Source organism: Globicephala melas, chromosome 9 (assembly GCF_963455315.2).
Source record: "Globicephala melas chromosome 9, mGloMel1.2, whole genome shotgun sequence".
Taxonomy (NCBI): domain Eukaryota; kingdom Metazoa; phylum Chordata; class Mammalia; order Artiodactyla; family Delphinidae; genus Globicephala; species Globicephala melas.
Genome location: NC_083322.1, coordinates 36,373,607 through 36,400,713, shown reverse-complemented (window position 1 = coordinate 36,400,713; position 27,107 = coordinate 36,373,607). Strand labels below are relative to the sequence as shown.

Here is a 27,107-nt window from a genome sequence, read left to right as displayed (position 1 = left end):
CGTGGCCTCGCCCGCCCCGCCTTAGCTCCAGCGCTAGAGAGAAACATGTATCGTTTCCGATTACAGCTCTTCACGGGGATTTCTGCTGCCGCCACCGCCCACTCTTACCCGCGCCGCTTCTCGCCTCTGTTAGTCGAAAACTCACCTCTCAGCCGCCCGCCGCACAGACGCACGAGTAAAAAGTGCAGCTCCATCGGCTGATCTTCGCTAAGCTCCGAGTTTAGGCGGCACCGGGCGTCCCACGATGCCGAAGAATAAGAAGCGGAACACTCCCCATCGCGGTGGCAGTAGTGGCGGCAACTCAGGGGCAGCTGCAGCGACGGCGGCGACAGCAGGTACGAGAGTATCCCCGCCGCCAGCGTCCCAGTTGCCGGCCAGGCTGGCAAGTCTTTTAGCCTTGGGTACCGTGGGAGGTGTAGTTCTTTTCCTCTAGACGTTTGCGTCGGCGGGGCACCTGCTGTGGCCGGCGAACTACACTTCCCAGCGTGCCCCGGTGGCCGTACCTCGCGCGATTTGGATCTGGCATGCGAGTCGAACTCGGGCCCGGGTCGTGGAGTCTGGGAGGGGCGAATGGGTCCTTGGGTCTGGGAAGGGGTTGGCATCGGGGGTGACCGGGAGCTGGCAGGAGAGGAACTGTTCTCAGAGGCAGGTGCTGGCTCTCTAGAGCTCTCCTTGACGGAGAGTGGGGCCGGGCTCGGAGTTCCGTCCATGCTGTCACTGGTCACCTTTGACCACCCGGCTCCAACATGGAGTTCTCGGGAATGCCAAACGTCCGACGGGTTTGGACTGGCTCTTGCGTCACGCGGCCTGGGCCTAACGTGGTGGGGCCGGGGTGACGCAGAGGTGCCCATGTGGTATCCCGTTCTGCAGCCTTCTTTCGCATCCCGCGTGTCCACCTGGCCTGGCGGAGGCGTCGGAGGCTGGGGGCCACTGTCCCAGAGTAGGCTCTACTCCTGTCCCTATCTGGCACCCGAACAAATCCCGAGCCCCCAGCTCTCCTGTGACCAGTCGAGGCGACCTCCTGCTCCTCGGAGCAGAAACCACGTTCTCTTTTGTGCCGTATTCTATAGGTTCTCTGATGGGAGCCCGGGATAGGCGGGAATGGTGAGGAGCTCAGACTGCAATTGGCCAAAAGTTTAGGGTTTTCTGTCTCCTCTTTGCAAAGTTAAAGCTTTTCCTGGATGGGTAGGTGCTTAACTGAATTAATGATTCTTTACTCCTAACCATACGGCTAAGAAAAAAGGACTTAAAGCAGAAAGCCCTACGAGACACAGCATACTGAAAGCTAGTGTTAAACCGGGTAAAATCAGCACGTTTAATAATTGCTTTGTTGAAACTTTGAAATTAAATGTTGGAATATCCTCAGATGTTACCACATCGGAACTACTACCAGCCACATATACTTGTCAGCACAGTTGCCACTTTGACCCTCAGAATATGCCTTTGTTCTTTAGCAAGTAAATAGGCCAGTTTTCTTGTTAAAGATGATTGGAAGCTGGTATTTTAAAAGCTTTCCTATAGGATTTATAGCAGCACGAAAACTTTGTGATCATGTATTAAATGTTTAATAATTGACAAGAATGAATTATTATAAATGTAGTTTTTTCCCTTTTCTTTATATCGCTCTTTATTTTGATTGAATGCTCTCGGGGTTCATGAAATTCATTCTTGATCAAGATATAAAATACATAGTTTGTTGTGGCATCTAGTTGCTCTGTGTGAATTGAGGATACATACCTCTCTACCTTTCTGCTTCAGCTTTCCTCATCTGAAGTAAACATTTAAATTCTGTCTAGAAGGTCCGTATTAATTTTATTCTTCTTTAAGTTTACCTTTTGTTGATGGAACAAATTATGGAGATGCAGCAAGCTAAAGTCATTTTGAAAATGGTAATGATGTTACTAATGGCTTCCTTGAATCACAAACAAACCTTTATTCCCTTCTGGAGCTTCCTGTCCAGCCTCCTTCCTTCCTGGTACTTAGAGAATAATATCAGGAGGCAGTGGGGGATTGCCTTTCAGATTTTACCATGAGGTTCATTTGCGAACTTTCATCATCAGGTAAAGAATTATTTGATTAGTTTATAAAACTATACATGCTTTGACTATCTTTGGAAGTTTACACTAGAACTTATTAACTGTGCTTGCCTCTAATTGGGCCTGGGGGGTGAGCTTTACTTTTTGAAAAGTTTCGTTTGGTTCTTTATGAATATTACTTAAGTCAATAAATGAATAAATAATAGTTGAGTAGAAGAGGTGGAAAATTGTCACAAACTTGTACTTAAAAGTCTTATCTTACTGGTATTTTTAAGTGACATCTAGAAGAAATGGGATTCAAATGAGATCTTCCCATGTACAGCCGAAAGATAACCAACTTCTCTATCACTTTGGGTTTCCCATTTAAATTCTCTGCTTTTTAAGTTAGTGGACAGGTCTAGGAAACTAATAAAATTGACCTTTTGTTCAAGTGTGCTTATTTTTCGTGACACTTAATTTGAAGAGAGCATTTTTAGGAAAGAACAAAACTTTGTTAATACATAAGCCCTCTAAGAAATAAGGACTTTATGTGTCTAAGTGCCACCTCATTAATGGTACTTGGGATCACAAGGTGGGTGAGTATGACCTAGATATCAGACATTCATACAGGATTTTTTTCCTCATTTTTTTTTTTTTTTAATCTCTTTTTCCCTCGAGCCTTGGGAAATCATTGAAACTTAGAGAAGGGAGCTGTGTAAGACCTGGATAGGAAACTCTTCTTGATAGTTTAAAAATAGGCTGAATATGAAAAATAAAAAACGTAAATTGATTTGTGAATAAATGTTAGTAAAAGTTAAGTAGATGACTCAACTGTTGCCACGACTTCGAATCATGAAAACACATGAAGATAGATCCAGAAATAGAGTATGATGGCATAGGTCTTTCCTGTCCTAAGCACTATGATTAAGAAGTTTTGGGATCTTGGTTTCATTGCTTATTCTTTATGCTTCACTACTTTGATTGGCACACTTTATTCTCTTTGAGATAGCCGGCAGGTTTGAAGGCCACTTGCTTCCTGTGTTGATTTAAAAATCTGCTAAAGTCTCACCTCTGTTGTGATTTAAAAAAAAAGACAACCCCCATTTTAAAAAAAACAGCAACAGGCTTAATTAAATTTAGAGAATTTTTGAAAAGCTTATCTTATGATATAGTAAATGCTACAGATTTCTTGAATATAGAGACCTAAGTGATACAATCTTAGGTTTGTATTGTATCATTGTACCTAAGGATACAATTTTAGGTACAATCTTTGATTCGAGCTCAGAAGTAAATCAGATGACTCAAGTCACTTTGGGGGCAGAATTTGGGACTTATTTTAACTCAGTGCTCAATGTAATTGATGACTAGGTAATCTTTTTATTAATATGAAATTCCCACAAAACAAAAATGACTAGAAATGACAGTGACCAGGAATGTACATTTACTCCTTAAGTTAATGAAGGTGAGAGAAAGATTCTAGCTTAAAAAAAAGGATTTTAATTTTTTAGTAATAGGGCTGATATTTTAAAACTGTTGGATTTGTTAGAACCTTTCTTTTAAAGGTAATTTATCTGTCGGGCTTTTATCTATCTTTTTATGCTACATCAAATACCAAAACTTTTTTTTTTTTTTTCCTTAAATCTTGGCTCTTTATTGCTGGAAAATACTCACACAGATTTTAAAAGGGTACTGTCAGTTTTCCCAAGGAAGCGACAGGAGTGTCAGCACTTGTGACTAGGCACAAATGTTCACGTGTGCACCCATCGTAGTAGGAAAGTCATCATCCAAATTAGTCACTAATCACCACAGTAAAGTGGGTTTTTAAAATACTGTAGTCACTTTTGAAATCGGCATGTGAAAAAAGTCAAATCTTAAACATTGCTCACCTAAATAATTCAAAATCTTCAAAGCAAAGTCCCAGTTTTAAACACACCATGTCTACAGTCTTGATCAGCTTGCAGCTTGCCCATAGTTCTTTACTTGCAAAAATGAGGCAATTCTGTAAAGACTCTCAAATTGATGCTTTCTATCTCCAGTGGATGTGGCCCTGTGAAGTCCGCCATAGAGTACTGGCCAAGAGAAAGGAGGACCTCTGTGCAGTGCTTGAGGACCATTTAAGGGGTCCTCACTTAAGAAGCCCTGCCTCTTAAGTGATTCACACGCTAGTTCACACGTCTTCTCAGCTCTTCTGACTTGCATGACTCAGGAACAAAAATCCTGTAGTTCACTGCACTGGGCATCACCCAAATAGCCCATCAGAGCTCTTTATAATTTCATACACATCTCATCAGCACTGTAGTTCTTTAGTGATCAATTACTTCATCCAATTCCTATCATTACTTTCTATGCCATTTTGGATCCACTTCTCAACATCCCCATCCAAAACTTCATTTTTAAGCCTTTGTTGACCCTCTCAATTCAAGTTGTCTTTAAAACTACCATCCCTTAACTTCTTAAATTCCCCTTCACATAAGACATGTGTAACCTAAAAACTAACCCATTCACCAGTTAATGTTTGCTAAGCCCAGTTATTCTCATTGGAACATATATTCTTCTTATTCTTATGATGGTCAGTTTTCATTGTCTTCATGATTTGAAGTAGTTTTTTCATCTGTAATACTTTTTGTATCACCAAAAATGGGTGCTGCATGTTAGATGATTGATATATTTCTGAAGTTGATGTATATTGTAAACAGTTGGTGCTCTGAAATACACATTAGGTGAATTGACTTATGTTAGGAATTTAAGTGTATTCTTTTGTAAAAAATCATCTCATAAATAAGTTTGGGTTTTTATTACTGGATTTTTTGTAAGTAAATTTTAAAATCCCAAGTTAAGTATTTGCATATATGACAACAAAATCATTTACCTTTACCCTCTTTTACCTATTAGGTGGCCAGCATCGAAATGTTCAACCTTTTAGTGATGAGGATGCATCGATTGAAACAATGAGCCATTGCAGTGGTTACAGTGATCCTTCCAGTTTTGCTGAAGATGGTATGAGTTTTCAGTTAAGATTTGCAACGTTAGATAAAAGGATGATTTAGGTGGAGGAATTCTTGTAGCTAAGTATACTATTACCGCTCCCTATCTGCTTTTTTCTATTTAAATTACAGTGGTTGGTTTTTATTATTCCTTAGGACCAGAAGTCCTCGATGAGGAAGGAACTCAAGAAGACTTAGAGTATAAGTTGAAGGGATTCATTGACCTGACCCTAGATAAGAGGTAGGAATTACTGGAAACTCTTTTCTTCTGGGTGATTTCTGTCAGCCACTTTTTATTTAAAATATGTGCAGTTCTTTCATTTAACATTATGTTTTTCTAAAGCTCGATTTGTTTACTTTGTATATTTTAGTGTTTCTTATTCCTTTGGACTTTTAATGTATCAGTAGATAGGAACATGCCACTAGAATTTAGATTAATAGCCTAAGATTAGTCGTTGTTCAGCATAGGGGACATAACTGTATTTGATAATTGAAGTGGATTTGTTGAATTAAAAGTTAATCTTCAACTAGAAAGTATAACTAAACTTCGAAAAGTATCAAAGCTAAATTGTTTTCTTACTTAACAGTAACTCTAGAACCAACTTAAAACAAATGGAATTAAAAAGCCCAGAAGATTCAAACAAGAACTCTAGACTTCTGTAGTGTTAAAAAAATGTCTGAGTTTACTTGAATATGTAATGTAGGAGAACATGTCTTATACATTGAAAGTATAAAATTCTATGTGGTCATTTAACATTGTGGTTATTGAACTAATAAACAGAAAACATGATATAGAATAGCTTAAAATCTTTTGTATAATAAGGTGAGTTGTAGATGAAAATTAAATTATTGTTGAAGAACTGTGAGAGCTTGATGAAAATTAGATTTTAAATAATCTATAAATAGAAAAAGTTGAGAGGGAAGTAAGCTAAGTTTTTAAAAGTCTCATTGACCAATGGTATACTCCAATTGGATATTCTTTCTCTTACATTTTGTTTTAAATAGTGCGAAGACAAGGCAGGCAGCTCTTGAAGGTATTAAAAATATACTGGCTTCAAAGATGCTTTATGAATTTATTCTGGAAAGAAGAATGACTTTAACTGATAGCATTGAACGCTGCCTGAAAAAAGGTAATGTCCATATTTTTGAGTCACAGTCACAGAACTGAAAAGGAATTTGCTACCTTCTGTGCAGTAATATTTGTTAATAGCACTTAGAAGTCTGGCTCACTCTTATAACTTTGTAATTGGCAGGGAATATGCCAGGCTTGTTAGAACTCAAAATCAAACTTGTTAGCTTTGTTTTGTTTATGTAATAAACAGTTTGAAACTAGGAAGGATTGGGGTGGATTATCAACTTTAGTTGTATCAGAAGAGGTGTTTGCCATTCTTTTTTTTTTTTTTTTTACGGTACGCGGGCCTCTCACTGTTGTGGCCTCTCCCCTTGCGGAGCACAGGCTCCAGACGCGCAGGCTCAGCGGCCATGGCTCACGGGCCCAGCCGCTCCGCTGCATGTGGGATCTTCCCAGACCGGGGCACGAACCCGCGTCCCCGGCATCGGCAGGCGGACTCTCAACCACTGCGCCACCAGGGAAGTCCTGCCATTCTTTTGTATATAAAAAAGGCTTGAAACCATGTGTCAGATGTCAACAAAAAGTATTATTTATAAGCCATCCTACTTCATTTTTCTAAAATTAAAAAAGTATCAATTATCTACCTCATTTTCTTATTTAAAACATCAATCATACCTGTCAATGACATCATTTCAGGATATCCCTTGGAATATTTGAATTCTAGAACTTTGTAATGGAGATTCTGGAATTCATATTATGATTGTAGAACTTTTATGATCATAGAACTTTTAAGAATGAAGAGAGACCTTAAAGATTAAGTCTAGTATTATCAAACTTGCAATTTTAGGAGCTGCCAGATTTAAAAAGATTTGGGGCTGCCAGCTTAATTATTTTGCCAAGTAAGAACATTATGAAAATAATTAGCTTCAACTATCATTATCACTTTATCAACAAAATATTTCTAGTACCAAAAGTGTAGGAAGCACACATGTTCCTTTAAATTGAATGTGCTTAGCTTTATGTTCTTATTCTCATTTTGCTTCAGGTGGAAGCTTTGTCAAGAATGGGTGTTTGGAAACCTTTGATCTAATCCACCTCTCATTGTATAGGAAAAAGAAAGGCCTAGGAAACAGGAGACTGGTCTAAAGTTATATACCTTGTTACTGGTATAGTTGATAACAGAGCCAACTTTTTTGAGATATTACAATGGCTTTGTTAAAAGTGTTAACATTGAAACTGTATCCACAAGGTAATTGGACTAGGTGACCTTTAAAAATTTCTTACAACCTGCATAAATATTTAATTTATCAGACAATAACTTAAGTTCAAAATTTGCCCAAATCCTTTGGTGTATACAGTTCTCAAGAGTTAACTTACATTTACCTTTATATTAACGTATTTTCTATAGTTTTAAAGAATCCCTTATTTTTTTAATATTTTTAGTTTTTGGCCGTACCATGCAGCTTGTGGGATTTTTTGTTCCCCGACCAGGGATGGAACCTGAGCCCTCGGCAATGAGAGCTCGGAGTCCTAACCAGTGGACCACTAGGAAATTCCCAAGAATCCCTTATTTTGAATCCCTTATTTATTAAAAAAAAAATTAAAAAAACACTGGTGGAGGAAGCCCTGACAGTTTAGTTTACCTCATGGGCTGTGTTCATCTGAAATGCTTGTCAGATTAATTCAAGGGCTACTTGAGCACTATTCTATAAGTACCTGAAGGATTTGGAAGGTCAGATCAGCTTGAAATGCATTATCTGGCTGAACTGTTACAGTAATCCCTTAAAATTGGTGTTAATCTCCATTTCACAGATGAGGAAATGTTTTGAGAATAAGAGTAATTGGTTGAAGATCATTTGGCTAATACATGGTAGATCTAGGATTTGAGTGAGGTCTAGATTTATCGCTCATGTCAAAGCCTTGAGCATATTACAAGTTTCATAATTGGTAGATGCTGTTTTGAAATTGAACAAATTTGGGAGATTGCTGCCTTAATAAGTCTGTTGAAAATGATTTGTCATAGTTGCATTGTGGCTTGTTTTATAGGTAAAGGTGATGAGCAGCGTGCAGCTGCAGCATTAGCATCTGTTCTCTGTATTCAGTTGGGCCCTGGAATTGAAAGTGAAGAGGTTTTAAAGACTCTTGGACCAATCCTGAAGAAAATAATTTGTGATGGAACAGCTAGTATCCAGGCTAGGCAAACTGTAAGTATAGGATTTTTAAATTTATAGATCTATCTAGGCATGACCGCCAGACCTTGTGATGAATGATATAGGAAAATAGCATCTTTAAAAAATATAGCAGGTTTTTTATTAACATTTTATTCTCATTTGTCCCTTTGTTTTTTGAATTTTATTTATTTTATTTATTTATACAGCAGGTTCTCATAAGTTCTCTATTTTATCCATATTTGTGTGTATATGTCAATCCCAATCTCCCAATTCATCCCACCACCACCCCCATTTGTCTTTAATTTTAGTGAGCAGGCTCAATACGACAATTGCCCTCTTAAATTTTCTGAGACTCAATAGAGCATCCCGTATAGAGAAGATTTCTACATCTTTGAAATTGAACATCATTTGCTGATATGAAATACAGTGCTATGTTGAGTTATTTAGGATGATCTAGTTTTTATTGGAGCTTAAAGAAATGGTCCTGACAATGTTTATTGTGTGGTTATTTTTTATTCTAAGAAATGTAATGGAGTGGTTTTCTTAAAAAAATTCTGGCTGTTGTGGCCTAAAAGTCCTTATGAGAGAGCTGAATGCTGTAGTTACACAGGTGGATTTGGTAGATGTAGGAAACTCTGAAACTCTGACTTGTGAAATATTCATCTGGTTTTGGGGTTTGGAAAAGCTTTCATTCTCTAATTGATATATACCACTTGCAACACTTAAGACTGTGGGTTTTGTTTTTGGCTGTTGGTTTTTGGTGTGCTAGTAAGTGATTTAAATGATCACATGAACATGTTTTGCTTTATTCACAGAAACATGAGGTGGTTGTAGTGGATTTAGAAAGTGGATTTGAACCTTAATGAATTTTAAGATTTGAATGTTATGGATCTTAAGAATCTTAAGAGTCTTAATAGATCTTAAAAATTTAATTTTAGTGGATTTGAATCTTAAGCTGTTTTCCTAACAAGAGAACCATTTTAAGTTTAAAGCTTTTCATACTGATTATTCAAATTAGCTTCCTCTTTAGTATTACTTATGGTACATGACATTAATCTTTGTATCAGATAAACCCTGAAGGCTTAGTGGCTTAATAAAAGTTTACTTCTTGTTCATATCACTGCCCAGTCAAGTCAGCAGGGTCCCTAGGCATCCATCCTGCATCTCTGCCCTACCTCTAGGTCCTTTCAGATGGCAACTATGGTAGCTAGATGGGGAAAGCTAGAGGACAGAGACACATCGCTTCTGCCAAGAGTTCCTTGGTTTACCAACTGTATGGCTGCTGGGAATAGTCTAGCTCTTTCTCCCAGAGGCAAAGGAATAGGAGTTTGGTGACATTATAGGAATCTCTGCCCCCCAATAGTTAGCAACCCTAAAATATTTAATCACGCTTTTGCTCTTTGCCTTTCTGTTCTTCCTTTTTGTGTAGTTTCATGCAACTTTTAAATTGTGCAGGAGTATAGGGGTATTTGAAATGTTTGACAGAAAACACTATTGATTAGATATTTGAGGTGATCACTTAATTTTGGTTGCATGTGAGTTTGTTGTGGTCATCTAAAGGCCCTTTATTAATCCTTCTCACTCTTTCTGTGAATTAAAATAAAAAATAAACTAGCATTCTTCTGCATATTAGCAGAAGGAATCTTTATTAAACGTAGACAGTCCTAATTTTTAATCTGCCATTTCTCTTAGTAATCAGAAGGAGAGATGTGGCCTTGCTTCTGCTGCTTACTTAGGAGAAGGGATGATAGATTGAAATTTTTCTTTACTAAGAATAATGCATAGGCTACTTTTGAATTTTAACAATGTCCAATTTTTACCAGGATAAACTAATGAAAATAAAACAGTGACACCAAGCAGATTAATATTACAAGTGTCCTCATATTACTGGAACAGAACTAGCTGAAACCTGGGCATATGAATGATGACTTTAAAGACTTAAGCTTTAAGCTTTAATGGTACTTGGAACAACATGAGGGAATTTTAGTAATAACGTATGGGGAAAAGGGAAATGAAGAATAATAAAGCCTTACGAATTTCAAATTCTGTTTTTTTTTTTTTTTTTGCAGTATGCGGGCCTCTCACTGTTGGGGCCCCTCCCGCTGCGGAGCACAGGCTCTGGACGCGCAGGCTCAGCGGCCATGGCTCATGGGCCCAGCCGCTCTGCGGCATGTGGGACCCTCCCGGACCGGGGCACGAACCCGTGTCCCCTGCATTGGCAGGCGGACTCTCAACCACTGCGCCACCAGGGAAGCCCTCAGATTCTGTTTTTATATGATTAATTTGTTAGAACAGTGTTCTGAGAATTCATGGCTCCTATTTATGTTGCAGGTAGATTGTATATAGATATTCTGATTCTGTTTTATTAAGTAAGATTACCTTGGGGAGCTTCCCTGGTGGCGCAGCTGTTGAGAGTCCGCTTGCCGATGCAGGGGACACAGGTTCGTGCCCCGGTCTGGGAAGATCCCACATGCCGCGGAGCCGCTGGGCCCACGAGCCATGGCCGCTGAGCCTGCGCGTCCGGAGCCTATGCTCCGCAGCGAGAGAGGCCACAACAGTGAGAGGCCCTCGTAAAAAGAAAAAAAAAAAAGATTACCTTGGTAATCTTGGACTGTGTACTCACTCGTTTAGCATCCCCCCCCCAAAATAAACAATTATAGGATTCCCAACCTCTTTTCAACATATTCCAAAATAAGTAAAATCTGAGTTAATGAGATCCTTCTTTAAGTCGGAAGTTTGAGGACAGCTATTTAAATTTTTTGAGATTTGTGTTTTAAAGGTTTTTAATAGAGTAGGTTTCTTTATCTCAAATGTCCACACTTCATCTCTGTCTTTGAGTTGAAGTTTGAAATGATCTGCTGGATTAATGAAGGAAAATCTGAGAGAAATGGAGTAACTTTCCTAAAGTCATACTCTGAGTTTAGTAGCAGACCTTAGTGGCTTTTAGCCAAAATCCACTTCCCTTAACTTTTGACCTTATATTCTTTCTTTCTTTTTAATACTGTACTTGGGACCTAATGTAGTCATGTGGTTGAGAAATTTTTCACATTGAATTATAAAAGCAGGAAGATGTAGAATTAATAAGAAAATGGCAAACATTAATGTCTGTTTTTGTTTTGCTTTTTTTAGTGTGCAACTTGCTTTGCTGTTTGCTGTTTTATTGCCACAGATGACATTACTGTAAGTAGACAACCTTTTGAATCCAGTTGTTTGCACATTTCTCATTTAAGGTGGTATCTTATTTCCTGTTCTTATGCATTAGGAGCTGTATTCAACTCTGCAGTGTTTGGAAAATATCTTCACCAAGTCCTATCTCAAAGAGAACGACACTAATGTTGTCTGCAGCACCCCTACTACAGCGCTTCATATCAGCTCACTTCTCGTGTGGACATTATTACTGACCATATGCCCAATCAATGAAGTGAAGAAAAAGCTTGAGGTGTATGTATTTTTAGTTTCTTACTTTATAAAATCAACATTTATTGACATAATCGGTTGTGTTCACATAATAATGACTGACTATTTTCTAGGCATTTCCATAAACTTCCAAGCCTCCTCTCTTCTGATGATGTAAACATGAGAATAGCTGCTGGTGAATCTCTGGCACTTCTGTTTGAATTGGCCAGAGGAATAGAGAGTGTAAGTATCTGATAGGTGAAACAAAAAGCTTGCATCACAAGGACCATTATTCCATCATAATCCTCACAATTAAGAAGTGGATTGTAACTTTAGAGCATGGCCCACTGAGAACCTAGTGATCGATCGTTCTGCTTCTTGGCAGTGGTGATGTAATACTTTTAAGAGCATAAATCAATAGGGGTTGGTAGAGCAATATTTAAGTGTAGTTCATTATATTTGATTGTTGCTGCCTACAGAACTGAAGTTTAGGTACACTCTTATTACTCATGGAGAGAGTTGTCCCGTATAATCTTTTGGATCTGCTAGGATTTCTCAGACATCAGACACATTAAGGTAATTCATGCATGGATGCTTTATAATAAATGTTGGACAAATGGATGAAATATTAGGTCAACATAGGTTTGGGATTAAGTCAGATGAGTTTAGTACTGTTAGGTTTAACGTTTAAGCCAAAGATGGAAATAAACATAGCCCATTACTCTGGGACATGTGCTTTGCAGTTCTCTACCACTGTCGACTCATAGTTGTTTTTTTTTTTTAAACCACAGTTTGGCTTTTGAAGGTATTTGAGTTTGTGATAGGTGACCAATAGGTGATCCACCATCCTGATGGTATTCCAAGTTTAGCACTGAAAAGTCCTGTGTTCTAGGAAACCCTTTGTCTTAGGCTGTATGGGACATTTGGTCACCCTGGTTTGTGACCTCTGTTGTGAATCTTGGGTTACTTACTAGCTGCTTCTTAATTTAAGGAGAAAGACTATTTCTGGAATGAAACTTTGTCTGCAATTAAAGAAGTTATTTAACAGTGGATAATTCTAAATAAGATTAATACGTGTTCTGGGTTGCCTTGCTTATTCACATTCCATTCTAGGCCTGTGTTTCGTTGCCCCCCACATCCCTCCTTACTTTGAAAGAGAGCAGGTACGAGGTAAAAGTAAGTTATTAATGCTGTCAGTAGCTAATGAGTCTCCTTATGTGAGAAATTAGAAGACAGAAGTTTAGCAATCCATTTAATTTTATTGAGCTACTTAATGGCTCCTTAACCTCAAGGTACAGAAGCCAGATGTCCCCATTTTTAATCTTGTATTCCTCTACTGACTAGAAATGGTAAATTCTTTTCTTTTTCCTTTGAAATGCATCTTAAAAGTGAACTAATGATGCAGTTTAAAGTATATGTGTTGATTTGTTTAAATTTGCATAAATGTAAATATATTATTACCTGCATATCTTACATTATCTGACTTAATAAATAATATGTGATAGCCAGGAGAACTCATCCAGATGTATTTAATTTGACTGAAGTCCTTGTCAAAGACAAAAATGAACTGGGTTATAAAACAACCTAGTGTTTTGTTTGCTTTTTTTTTTTTTTTTTTTTTGCACTAGGAATTTTATTTTGAATTTTTTGAGGAACATCCATACTATTTTCCAAAGTACCTGCACCAATTTACATTCCCAATAACAGTGCACAAGTGTTCCCTTTTCTCCACATCCTCACCAGTATTTGTTATCTCTTGTCTTTATGATAGCTATCCTAATAGGTTTGAGGTGATTCCTCATTGTGATTTTTTTTCTAACATCTTTATTAGAGTATAATTGCTTTACAATGTTGTATCAGTTTCTGCTTTATAACAAAGTGAATCAGTTATACATATACATATGTCCCCATATCTCTTCCCTCTTGTGTCTCCCTCCCTCCCACCCTCCCTATTCTACCCCTCTAGGTGGTCACAAACCACCGAGCTGATCTCCCTGTGCTATGCGGCTGCTTCCCACTAGCTATCTATTTTACGTTTGGTAGTGTATATGTGTCCATGCCACTCTGTCACTTTGTCCCAGCATACCCTTCCCCCTCCCTGTACCCTCAAGTCCATTCTCTAGTAGGTCTGCATCTTTACTCCTGTCTTGCCCCTAGGTTCTTTGGACTATTTTCTTTTTTTTTCTTCTTTTTTTTTAGATTCCATATATATGTGTTAGCATACGGTATTTGTTTTTCTCTTTCTGACTTACTTCACTCTATGACAGTCTCTAGGTCCATCCACCTCACTACAAATAACTCCGTTTCGTTCCTTTTTATGGCTGAGTAATATTCCATTGTGTATATGTACCACATCTTCTTTATCCAGTCATCTGTTGATGGACACTTAGGTTGCTTCCATGTCCTGGCTATTGTAAATAGAGCTGCAATGAACATTTTGGTACCTGACTCTTTTTGAATTATGGTTTTCTCAGGGTATATGCCCAGTAGTGGAATTGCAGGGTCATATGGTAGTTCTATTTTTAGTTTTTTAAGGAACCTCCATACTGTTCTCCATAGCGACTGTATCAATTTACATTCCCACCAACAGTGCAAGAGGGTTCCCTTTTCTTCACAGCATCTCCAGCATTTATTGTTTGTAGATTTTTTGATGATGGGCATTCAGACCGGTGTGAGACGATATCTCATTGTAGCTTTGATTTGAATTTCTCTAATGATTAATGGTGTTGAGCATTCTTTCATGTGTTTGTTGGCAGTCTGTATATCTTCTTTGGAGAAATGTCTATTTAGGTCTGCCCATTTTTGGATTGGGTTGTTTGTTTTCTTGATATTGAGCTGCATGAATTGCTTGTATGTTTTGGAGATTAATCCTTTGTCAGTTGCTTCATTTGCAAATATTTTCTCCCATCCTGAAGATTGTCTTTTCATCTTGTTTATGGTTTCCTTTGCTGTGCAAAAGCTTTGAGGTTTCATTAGGTCCCATTTGTTTATTTTTGTTTCTATTTCCATTTCTCTAAGAGGTAGGTCAAAAAGGATCTTGCTGTGATTCACGTCACAGAGTGTTCTGCCTATGTTTTCCTCTAAGAGTTTGATGGTATCTGGACTTACATGTAGGTCTTTAATCCATTTTGAGTTTATTTCTGTGTATGGTGTTAGGGAGTGTTCTAATTTCATTCTTTTACATGTAGCTGTCCAATTTTCCCAGCACCACTTATTGGAGAGGCTGTCTTTTCTCCTTTGTATAGTCTTGGCTTCTTTATCAAAGATAAGGTGACCATATGTGTGTGGGTTTATCTCTGGGCTTTCTATCCTGTTCCATTGATCTATATTTCTGTTTTGTGCCAGTACCATACTGTCTTGTTTAACTGTAGCTTAGTAGTATAGTCTGAAGTCAGGGAGCCTGATTCCTCCAGCTCCGTTTTTCTTTCTCAAGGTCTTTTGTGTTTCCATACAAATTGTGAAATTTTTTGTTCTAGTTCTGTGAAAAATGCCAGTGGTAGTTTGATAGGGATTGCACTGAATCTGTAGATTTCTTTGGGAAGTATAGTCATTTTCACAATGTTGATTCTTCCAATCCAAGAACATGGTGTATCTCTCCATCTATTTGTATCACCTTTAATTTCTTTGAACAGTGTCTTATAATTTTCTGCATACAGGTCTTTTGTCTCCTTAGGTAGGTTTATTCCTAGATATTTTATTCTTTTTGTTGCAATGGTAAATGGGAGTGTTTTCTTAATTTTACTTTCAGATTTTTCATCATTAGTGTATAGGAATGCAAGAGATTTCTGTGCATTAATTTTATATCCTGCTACTTTACCAAATTCATTGATTAGCTCTAGTAGTTTTCTGGTAGCATCTTTAGGATTCTCTGTATATAGTGTCATGTCATCTGCAAACAGTGACAGCTTTATTTCTTCTTTTCCGATTTGGATTTTATTTCCTTTATTTCTTTTTCTCCTCTGATTGCTGTGGCTAAAACTTCCAAAACTATGTTGAATAATAGTGGTGAGAGTGGGCAACCTTGTTTTGTTCCTGATCTTAGTGGAAATGGTTTTGGTTTTTCACCATTGAGGATGATACTGGCTGTGGGTTTGTCATATATGGCCTTTATTATGTTGAGGAAAGTTCCCTCTGTGCCTATTTTATGGAGGATTTTTATCATAAATCGGTGTTGAATTTTGTCGAAACCTTTCTCTGCATCTATTGAGATGATCATATGGTTTTTCTCCTTCAAGTTGTTAATACGGTGTATCACATTGATTGATTTGCATATATTGAAGAATTCTTGCACTCCTGGGATAAACCCCACTTGATCATAGTGTATGATCCTTTTAATGTGCTGTTGGATTCTGTTTGCTAGTATTTTGTTGAGGATTTTTGCATCTATGTTCATCAGTGATATTGGCCTGTAGTTTTCTTTCTTTGTGACATCCTTGTCTGGTTTTGGTATCAGGGTGATGGTGGCCTCTTAGAATGAGTTTGGGAGTGTTCCTCCCTCTGCTTTATTTTGGAAGAGTTTGAGAAGCATAGGTGTTAGCTCTTCTCTAAATGTTTTATAGATTTCGCCTTTGAAGCCATCGGGTTCTGAGCTTTCGTTTGTTGGAAGATTTTTCATCACAGTCTCAACTTCAGTGCTTGTGATTGGTCTGTTTTATATTTTCTATTTCTTCCTGGTTCAGTCTTGGAAGGTTGTGATTTTCTAAGAATTTGTCCATTTCTTCCAGGTTGTCCATTTTATCGGCATGTAGTTGCTTGTAGTAATCTCTCGTGATCCTTTGTATTTCTGCAGTGTCAGTTGTTACCTCTCCTTTTTCATTTCTAATTCTATTGATTTGAGTCTCCTCCCTTTTTTTCTTGTTGAGTCTGGCTAATGGTTTATCAATTTTGTTTATCTTCTCAGAGAACCAGCTTTTAGTTTTATTGATCTTTGCTATCGTTTCCTTCATTTTTTTTCATTTGTTTCTGATCTGATCTTTATGATTTAAAATATGGAATGCTTCACGAATTTGCATGTCATCCTTGTGCAGGGGCCATGCTAATCTTCTCTGTATCGTTCCAATTTTAGTGTATGTGCTGCCGAAACGAGCACTCTTTGCTATTTTTGTTAAGTTTTTTGAAAGGAGGGGAGTGTCTGCTGGTGGGTTAGTGTGGTTACAAGGTGTTCAAAAAAATTAGTTAAACCATAGGTTGATTTAAATTAGGTTTTTGTAGCACAAGTGTGGCATCAAATTATTCAGAGCCTTTTGCTAACATTAATTATTTTGTGTTATTATTAACCTGGAAATCTAACTATGTGATGAAATCAGCCTGGGAGACTTAGTAAAAATCTCTCTGAAGAGCTGGCTTTTAGGTTGGGTTTTAAAGAATGAGTTGGTGAAATATTAATAATAGCTATTTGTTCAAAGTTGATATGAAGAATTAGTAATCCTTCGTTTGTGAGAGCTCCCTTAGTTTACTTTGTGTGTCTGCCATGTAACCAAGCAGGTAAAGAGTGTACTTAGGAGCTGCTGTGCCTGGGTTCAAATTTTGTCTTCCACCCTTATTACCTGATGATGTTGGGCAACTTCTGTATGCCTCAGTATCCATATCTTTACAATGGAGATAGTAATAGTCACTACCTAATATGGTTCCTGGGAACACATGCCAAGTACAGTGTAAGTGGTAGCAGTTCCTGCACTATTAACTGAATCATGTATTACCTCCCTCTTACTAGTACTCTAGTAGTGGCCTTTTAGGAGCTCTCTAGGGTAACTTAAACTAAGACAAGGACTATTTAGTGAGTGGAATTATAGGTCTGAGATCCATGTGATATGCTGATTCAGGGAAATATATCAAAATGTAGTATAGTCAAACCTTCCCTAATTTTCCCTGCTCTATCCCCCACCTAAGCTGACAGGGGAAGTGCTTCAGGACAGAGAGACAGAGCAGAAACAAAGAAAAGAAAATTTGAAGACTCACAACACACTCCCCAGGCCCTAAATCACTTAGATTTTATATTTCCAGAAAGGACAACCCCACGTGCTTCTCATTTCTTGCCTTTGTTTATAGGATAACTGACTCATGTAAAAATGTCTCCATACCCTGATGGAGACATTCTGCCTCAATTAGCAGGGAATGAAAAGAATAAAAGTCTTTGTAGTTGCGTAGAGTCAGATAAAACCATTCTAGAAATAGTAGTCATCACTTTGCAGTGAAGTGGGGAGACATCAAATTCTGTGTTAATGTTAGGCTTCCCTGTTAGGATTATTTTTTAACACATAGGACAGCTGTGCAAGATCCAGCTTATTTCATTTTGTTTACAGTCAGTGCTCCAGTAACTTCTGTATAGAAATAGTAGTTTGGGGGTGATTTTTGTGACCTTAAGCATCTCATCCTGTGTATTTAAACTCTTCTAAAAGTTTTCTGTGGTTTCATTTCATTCTAATGCCACTCAGCCTTTGAAACCATTTAACTTATAGTCATTTTAGTATGAAATAATTATCTTTAGCTGACCTGTTTGAAGCATTTATATTGTTATACTGAAACAGGCTATATCATAAAAGAGCTGTAGCATAATGGATGTTTATGTACTGTGTTTTATATATTTTTAGAATATATAAATATATTTTACTTAGGCCTTAAATAAACCTGTGAGATGTGGGTTGTATTAACTATCCCCTTTTTATATCAGAGGACCTGAGACACAGATTGCTAATGTAATTATGCCCAAGGTTATATATGTCTAAGTAATGGATGTTTGTGATTCAAACATAGATGTTCTGACTGCAAAACCTGTTTTGTGTGACAATAAACTTCCTCATATAGCTGTAATTACTACACTGATTTTTTAAAAGTCCAATTCTATGTAAATTCCTCTAAATCTAGAATACTGATGTAATAGTTCATGCTTCATAATTTATTGGGCAAATTTATATTTCCTGTCTTATTTAATCCTTAAAACTATCATGTGGTGGGAGGGTGGTGGATATTTTCATTTTACAGGTGATGAAACATATTTGTAATTTTTAAAACTTGGTGTAGTGAGTAGTAGGCTTGAGGTTCTGATCTAGGACTTTTGACCCCGTTGTGTGGCAATGACTATGCAATTTTCTTTTCATTATTGATAAGAGTTAGGTATTTGTCCCTCTAGGAGCCCATTTTTCATTTGTTCCTGAGTGTGAAGTTTTACTATGCAGTTATCCCAAGCTTCAGTAAATTGGCTTTTGGATGCTGTTTATGGACTATTTTTGTTATATTTTACGTTTTCTTTCTTTTTAAAGCACAGGCACTTTATGGAGACATTTCCCTACAGTACTTAATATTTATTTTCACAAGTACTATATTCAACTCAATGGTTCAGACTCTGTAAACTAGATTGAGTTTTATTGATTGCTAAGATTATTTACCATGGAGTTTCTCAACTTCAGCACTGTTGATACGTTGGGCTGGATAATTTTTGTTGTTGGAGGGGGCGCTGTCTTGTACATTTCAGGATGTTTAGCAGCTTCCCTAGCTTCTACTCGTTAGAGGCCAGTAGCACCTCCTGGCAGATGATGATAACCAAAAATGTCTTTAGAAATGGCCAGATGTATGCTGGGAGGTAAGATTGTTGAGACCACTAGCAGTAGTTCCCAGTTCTTAGAACAAATTAAGGTAATGCATAAAGCCTTGTTAATTTTTGGTGTATTCTCCCATATATATTTTTTTAAATCTTCCATAAATTTTATTTTTGAGAATAATACAAAAGAACAAGTAGTCAATGAAATGAGTAGAGAACTTCCAGTCCTTGAAATGTATTTGTTTCTAGCAGTAAAATGATTCCCGTTTTTTTATGATGGAATCAAATTCATTGGAATTTAAATATACAGATCAAAGTATCATTGGACTGTTTTAATCACATCTTATCAGCTTTGGTACCTGCTTTTCTAGATGAAAATCTTCTTGACAGATGTTATTTCCAGCTAACTCAGACATAGGAAGTTGAATCAGAACATTTGAAGAAAACATTGCTTAGAACAGTTAAGAATATACAATCTCTAAAATACTGACAATGAGAAAATACTTTAAATTAAGAATATCTGGGGCTTCCCTGGTCATAGTGGTTAAGAATCTGCCTGCCAATGCAGGGGACATGGGTTCGAGCCATGGTCCGGGAAGATCCCACATGCCGTGGAGCAACTAAGCCCGTGAGCCACAACTACTGAGCCTGCGCACCTAGAGCCTGTGCTCCACAACAAGAGAAGCCACCGCAACGAGAAGCCCGGGCACTGCAACAAAGAGTAGCCCCTGCTCGCCGCAACTAGAGAAAGCCTGCGCACAGCAAGGAAGACCTAACGCAGCCAAAAATAAATAAATAAATTAAAAAAAACAAAAGAATGTGTTAATTTCAAGCTTATTTTCCATGAGTGTAATAATTTTTTTCATTTTAGACGTTAAAAGAAATTATATTTTTTGAGATTGAACAATTATGTATACAGTGTGAAGAATGCCTAGAATAAGAGCTGCTTATTTTATGTTTTTATCTTTGGCTGCGCTGGGTCTTTGTTGCTGCATGTGGGCTTTCTCTAGTTTCGGCGAGCGGGGGCTCCTCTTCGTTGTGGTGCGCGGGCTTCTCATTGCGGTGGCTTCTCTTGTTGAGGAGCATGAACTGTAGGTGCACGGGCTTTAGTAGGTGCAGCATACAGGCTCAGTAGTTGTGGCATGCGGGCCCTAGAGCGCACGGGCTCTAGGGTGTGTGGGCTTCAGTAGTTGTGGTGTGCACGCTCAGTAGTTATGGCTCTCGGGCTCTAGAGCGCAGGCTCAGTAGTTGTGGCGCATGGGCTTAGTTGCTCCATGGCATGAGGGATCTTCCTGGACCAGGGATCGAACCCGTGTCCCCTGCATTGGCAGGCGGATTCTTACCCACTGCGCCACCAGGGAAGTCTGAGCTGCTTGTTTTAATAGAATAAGTTAAGTGTTACCACCAATGCAAAAAATCTTAAATAGGCATTAATAACTAGAACTGGAGATGGGTCACCTTCTGGCTTCCATGCGTGTCTGCTCTAGTTTTGGTCAGCTAAAGAACTTGGAATAATCTTTTAGTTTAATGTGGTTGTAAAATTTAATCAGGGAGTAAAAACACCCAAAATAAAGAGACTTTCAAAGTATAGCCACTTAAACTGTAAAAAGGAAGCCCATGGTCAACTTAAGGTCATAGCAAATAGTAATACATTTTGTGGCTTCCCTCCAAAAGGGATTAAAATATCTTCCTTTCTTAAATAATTTAATCACTTGAGTTGTGCACCTGATGTAAATACTCGGTTGCTTATTTGAAATATGGCCAATAAATTAGAAATTAGGTGCTTTAAAAAGCATTACTGATAGCTTGCCCTTTTGGAATAAGAATATTTGGAATTCTGGGAATATGTGCTTTGGGTACTAGGGAGCCAGGGGTAGAAGCTGTATTGGTTTATGTGTATCTGACTATCACTGAACTTGTGTATCTGAACTATCACTGACTATCACTGAACTATTGGTTTGTGTGTATCTGACTATCACTGAACTTGGAAATCCCAGTAATGTCTTGAATACAGTAGGAACACAGTAAGCATTGGTTGAATGCATCTGGTTATACTTGGAAGAGGAATGTTCATTGTTTGGTGGTAGTGTATCATCTTGTAGGCAACATTTCTGGATTAAATTTTTGCATGACAATAAGTGTTTATGTGTGTATCTGTGCGAAGATCTCTAAATAGCTCCAAGATTTGCGTTGCTCTGTGTAACCCTGTTGGATATTTCCAAGGTGGACTGTTTTTTGTTAATTCTAGAAGAGGGTGGGGGGAAAGAAACAACAAACTACAAACCAAATTTTTTTTTCTGACCAGGACTTTTTTTACGAAGACATGGAGTCTTTGACTCAGATGCTTAGGGCTTTGGCTACAGATGGAACTAAGCACCGGGCCAAAGTGGACAAGAGAAAGCAGCGGTCGGTGTTCAGAGACATCCTTAGGGCGGTAGAGGTAGGCCACTTAATGCTGTAATAGATACTCCTTGATGGTTGGTCTGTAAACCCCATTTATCTTCCCTACCTTTCCTAGATTTCTGTTTCCCCCAATTTCACCACTGGCTTGTGAGGATATCTTGTCTTTCTGACTTGTCCTGTAACCTCCCCTCCCTCCGCCCCTGCCAACCCTAGACCAGTACAAATACCTGACTTTTCACCAGTTTGTTGAGTGCTTTTGAAATTTAAAAACATTCACAACAAGGTGGTTTTGCCATTAATATTTATCCAAACTTAGTTGTGTCTTTAAGTCTACCACAACTAGGCAAATTCTACACCCTTATATGTGGGATAGTACTTCCACTTTCTAGTCTATTCATATTTCAGGGATGGAGGTATCGGTTTAAACCACATTATTCATTTCAGCACATACATGTCTATTTAGAAATTGTGTTTATGTAGGATCTCTTTAGATCATTTTGGTTCCTCTTACAATTGTTGTTCTTCTATTGGCCAGGAACGGGATTTTCCAACAGAAACTGTTAAATTTGGTCCTGAACGCATGTATATTGATTGCTGGGTCAAAAAACATACATATGACACCTTTAAGGAGGTTCTTGGATCAGGGATGCAGTACCACTTGCAGGTGAGTGGGTGACATCCTTTCTGGATGTTTGCTTTTAAATTAGGGAGGAGTTTTAAATCTACCTTACTTAACTGGCTTTTGAAGTTAGTTTGAATATACAGAATGTTTTCAGCATATGATATGCAAAATAGCAAGTTTATTTTTAAAAGTTAAATTTAATAAACATGAAACTCTTCTTTTTGTTTTTGTATTGTGTAAGCCTAGTGGAGCATCTATATAGCTGTTGGAACACTTGATATCTTTGTAGGGAAGCAGATAGTTTGACATAGCTTTCTTGAATTCAAGGCATTGGAAAACCATTTGGTCTTACGAGAAACAGAAAGAAAATAAGTGACTTACATTCATATACATAACTTCTGTTAACCAGATTTCACTTTATGTAGTTAAAAAAAAAGAGCTGATATTTAATACTGAGACTTATTGCATTTCTCTTTTATTTAAGTCAAATGAATTCCTTCGCAATGTTTTTGAACTTGGACCCCCAGTGATGCTTGATGCTGCAACACTTAAAACAATGAAGATTTCTCGTTTTGAAAGGGTAGGTTTGGTTTTTGTTTTCAATAGAACTAAATGCACAGAAGAAAAGTGGAGCCAAAGCTTTGATTCTGCCAGGTGATAGGTATTTAGCTATGTCTGTGAGATTTTAGTTCTTATGATGTTTCGGACACAGAGTAGCTGGACTAAAAGTATAGAAACTTCACTGCATTTAGAGAATGGAGGGTTATGATGAAAAATTTTTATCCATAATCCTATTAACATAGAAGCTATTTTTATCTTTTGTTTCCTTTTGCTTATGAAGTTTATATAGTTAAGGATAAATATTTACACAGTGCTTCTTTCGTATCAGATAACTGAGCCTAAACTTAGTAAGTACCAGATTCATTTTACAAATGAGGAAACAAATGTGCTCAGAGAGTTTGTAACATTAAATAGTGGTTAATATTTTTATTTAACATTTCAAAAACCCTTATATTTTAATTTTTTTTTACTAAGGTAAAATTCACATAACATAAAAAACTATTCTACACTGTACAATTTAGTGGCATTTAGTACACTTACAGTGTTGCACAACTGTCACCACTATCTAGTTTCCAAACATTTTCACCACCTCAGAAGGAACCTTATGTCCATTAAGTATTCATTCTCCATTCCCTTCCCCTCTTCTTCCCCCAGCTGCTGACAGTCACTAATGTGCATTCTATCTATGGATTTACCTATTCTGGATATTTCATATACATAGAATCATATAATGTGACCTTTTGTGACTGGTTTTTTCATTTAGCATAATGTTGCCAAGGTTCATCTATGTTGTAGCGTGTCATTGCTTCAGTCCTTTTTGTGGCCAAATAATCCTTCATTGTGTGGATATGCCACATGTTTATCTGTTCGTCAGTTGGTGGACATTTGGCTTGTTTCCACTTTTTGCCCCTTTTAAATCGTGCTGCTATGAACATATATGTACAAGTTTTTGTTAGAGCACCTGTTTTTGATTCTTTTAGTTGTATGCCTAGGAGTGGAGTTGCTTGGTCACGTGGTAATTCTGTGTTTAACTTTTTAAGGAACCACCAAACTGTTTTCTACAGTGACTGTAGTGCATTTTGCATTCCCACTAGCAGTATAAGAGTTCAAATTTTGACATCCCTACCAACACTTTTTTGGTTTAATTTTTGTTTTAAATTATAGCCATCCTAGTGGGTCTGAATTGTTTAATTGTATATTGTAAAGAATTTTTACATTTGATCATTTTGATGGCCATATAATAGTTGGGTATTTCAAAAATGTTTTGAATAAATACTAATATTTTTACATAATTTCTCTTTTGAATTATTTCTTGGAAGAAATCCTTGCATGGGACTACAGGGCTTGATTATGATTTTTTTTTTTTTTTTTTTTTTTTTTTGCGGTACGCGGGCCTCTCACTGCTGTGGCCTCTCCTGTTGCGGAGCACAGGCTCTGGACGCGCGGGCTCAGCGGCCATGGCTCACGGGCCCAGCCGCTCCGCGGCATGTGGGATCTTCCCGGACCGGGGCACGAACCCGTGTCCCCTGCATCAGCAGGCGGACTCTCAACCACGGCGCCACCAGGGAAGCCCGTTGATTATGATTTTTTGATATGCATTGCCAAATTACCTTCCAAAATAATTCTATCATTTTTAATTATTTTCAGTGGTGAATGAAAGCATGTAGCTATTACACACATATTTGACAGCATTGGGTTTTATAATTTTAAAAATTTGTTAGTTTGAATGAAACCTTATGATAGTTTCCCTTATTATTTTAATTAACAGCAAAGTTGAGTATTTTGTTCACATTAATTCATGATTTGTCTTTTCCTTGATCAGAATAAATGTTTATATACTTTAAAAAAATTTTTTGGCTGGAATTTTCTTGGTATTTTACATGTTTGGCTATTTTTTTTCATATAGAATAGCCATGAACTATAATGTGTTAATTTTCCCCCTCATTCTTTGTGTCTGTCTTATAAACATTTAAAATATTTCTAGAGTCAAATTAGTTCATTTCTTTCCTTTGTGATTTTTTTAATTATCTTTTTTTTTTAACTTTATAAGAATATCTGAAGCCTTAGTGGCTCACCTGTATTTTCCTTTTCTTCATTTCAGCATTTATATAATTCTGCCGCCTTCAAAGCTCGAACAAAAGCCCGAAGCAAATGTCGAGATAAGAGAGCAGATGTTGGAGAATTCTTCTAGGCTTTTAGCATTTGAAGACCACTTTCTAATTTCCCTTTTTTTAAAAAAAAAAAAAAAATAATTTCTAATGTATTTAAACTCTAGAGACAGTTTTTTATCTTGGGTCAAGAGATAGCTTTTGTAGTAGGGGTTATATTATAATTTAATGTGTAGTATTGCAACTGGTGAGTTCTGGTTATTGAATATTCTCTGTATATATAATCAGTAAACATTAATAAAGTGTTTGTAGTGTGTGGTCATTTTCTATTTATGAAGAGAGCAAAAATATAGTATTTCACTTGATTTCATGATGAGAAAAACTATTAGCTGAGGTTAAATTTCTTACGTTGTGGTTGTCAGAAATATTGATTATAATGATATAGATATACAAGGTATTTAACTTAAGATCTTAGACAGATGAGTTCTGGATACAATTTTGGGAGCTAGATCTTCTGGAAAAGCTGCTATTATTTTCAATTTTAAATGGAACCTAATAATTTTGTTACTGGGATCAACAAAGGGAATTATACCATGAGACCCTACAGCTGCACTTACAGGCCATTCAGTCCATCTGTTATTCATAATGAATTTGTATATGCCAGAAAATTTGCTAGCCTTGACCTCTGAGGGCAGTAACACTAATTTTATCTGCTGTGTAAGACCTTGTGCCCTTTATTTTGAAATAAAGATCTTTTCACACTAAAAGTGCTTCTTTTTTAATAGAGGAACATTTATGGGTTTGAAGTTCAGAGTTCAAAGTGATGAAATGGGGTAGGGAGAGAGTGAAACAGAACTTGCTTTGTATATTTGGAAACATGAAAATAAATGAAAAACTATAGCAATATATCATTGGCCTTCCAGCTATTAAGACTGTTGCTGCTTGGTTGCCCATGGGGTGATTTTTTTACTTTATGGGAAGTTGTGAGCATTTTGACAATGTATTAGGGTTTTGTTATTATTAAACTTTATATTAAAATTACATTGCACAAGTAATACCTGCAGTTTAGAATTCATAGATTTATTTCTTTATATTAATGCAGAAAATAGTGATGAGGGGTGGGGAAGCATGTAGATAAGGACCAACATAGAGGTATTTTTTCTAAACTAGCATCTCTCTGCCACATCTTCAACCTCTTCTGGAAGGTCTGATGTGCCTCTTCATTGAAAATCATTGGCCGGCCTGTGCAACCACTATTGCTTCTGGGAGTATGAGTTCTATCCCTCAGAAACAGTGCAATGGAAAACAGACTTGGAATCTCGAACCTGGCATTGTGTGTTGTCACCTCTTTATATTCCAAGTAGGTTAGAACCATGGAGAAGAGATTGCAAATAATATTTTTTTTCTAAAATTTCAATTTCATATATGTATATTTTAAAATATTAATGAATTTTTATTTTTATTAAAGTGATATATATGTATATATACACATAGTATAATAGTATTTCAAGGCTTATAAGGAAGTTAGCTCCCTGTGCCATCCTTTCCCATTTCTCAGGAGGCATTTCATTTCAGCCTTTATAGTTTTTTTTCCCTAGCACCTTGGTTTCAGATTTCTAAGTAGTATGCTTACACAGCTATTTCTTTATTCGATAGGTGAAGATTTCTGCCTTTTTACTTTTCCCTTCTCCCATTTTGTTTTGGTTTTTTGTTTGTTTTTTTTTTTGGTTAAATTAGCATCGTTTGCATTGTAGTGACCATATTTCTATTCATTTCTGAACTAGATGGTTTACTATGCTTACATTTCCATTCTCATAGGACATCTTGTCTTGGTTTTACACACATATCGCTAACTTTTCCAAAATAGTCCCAAGTAAATTTGTAAAATTCTTCTTTAATCTACCTTCCACATGGTCAAAGCCGAACAGAGTACTTGTTTCAGTCTAGACTAACTTCTCTCTCATCTTAGTATACAGCTGTTTCCTGAGACTTCATCATCCTGGGATTTGTTTTCCTCTCGCGAGTTGGATTACACATCTCCTGGACCCCCTGTGTTCGTTATTAGGTTACTTTCCTGTTAAAGTGGAACACTTCCTTCAGTAACTTCTGGAAATGAGACTTTAAATGTCTGACAGATACTTTGGCTTGGTATATAAAATTCTAGGTAGAAAACCAAATTCAGGATTTTGAAGGCATTGCTCTATTCTAATTAAAGTGTTGCTGTGATATCTGATGGGA

At 37.2% G+C, this 27,107-nt stretch overlaps 2 protein-coding genes and 1 non-coding gene across 4 annotated transcripts; 2 read left to right on the top strand and 1 right to left on the bottom strand.

The window, feature by feature from the left end:
* LOC132597870 (uncharacterized) lies at positions 1-201 on the top strand. The gene has a single exon (XM_060305395.2). It carries the CDS (start codon positions 46-48, stop codon positions 199-201), a length of 156 nt encoding a protein of 51 aa, XP_060161378.1. The 5' UTR covers positions 1-45.
* On the top strand, positions 197-25,185 carry IFRD1 (interferon related developmental regulator 1). 2 transcript variants are annotated; one of them, XM_030857587.2, is made up of 12 exons: positions 197-335; positions 4,908-5,012; positions 5,156-5,240; positions 6,005-6,129; positions 8,118-8,275; positions 11,372-11,422; positions 11,505-11,683; positions 11,773-11,881; positions 21,481-21,615; positions 22,114-22,242; positions 22,685-22,780; positions 24,863-25,185. In XM_030857587.2, the coding sequence occupies exons 1-12, from the start codon at positions 245-247 to the stop codon at positions 24,950-24,952; spliced, it is 1,353 nt and encodes a 450-aa protein (XP_030713447.1). In that variant the 5' UTR covers positions 197-244; the 3' UTR covers positions 24,953-25,185. The 2 variants fall into 2 exon arrangements, with proteins under 2 accessions (XP_030713447.1, XP_060161377.2); XM_060305394.2 differs by lacking the exon at positions 197-335 and adding an exon at positions 2,040-2,060.
* Positions 16,621-16,727, bottom strand: LOC115853946 (U6 spliceosomal RNA). The gene has a single exon (XR_004039791.1). It is a non-coding gene; the product is annotated as a U6 spliceosomal RNA (small nuclear RNA).
* Positions 25,186-27,107: the final 1,922 nt, after the last annotated feature.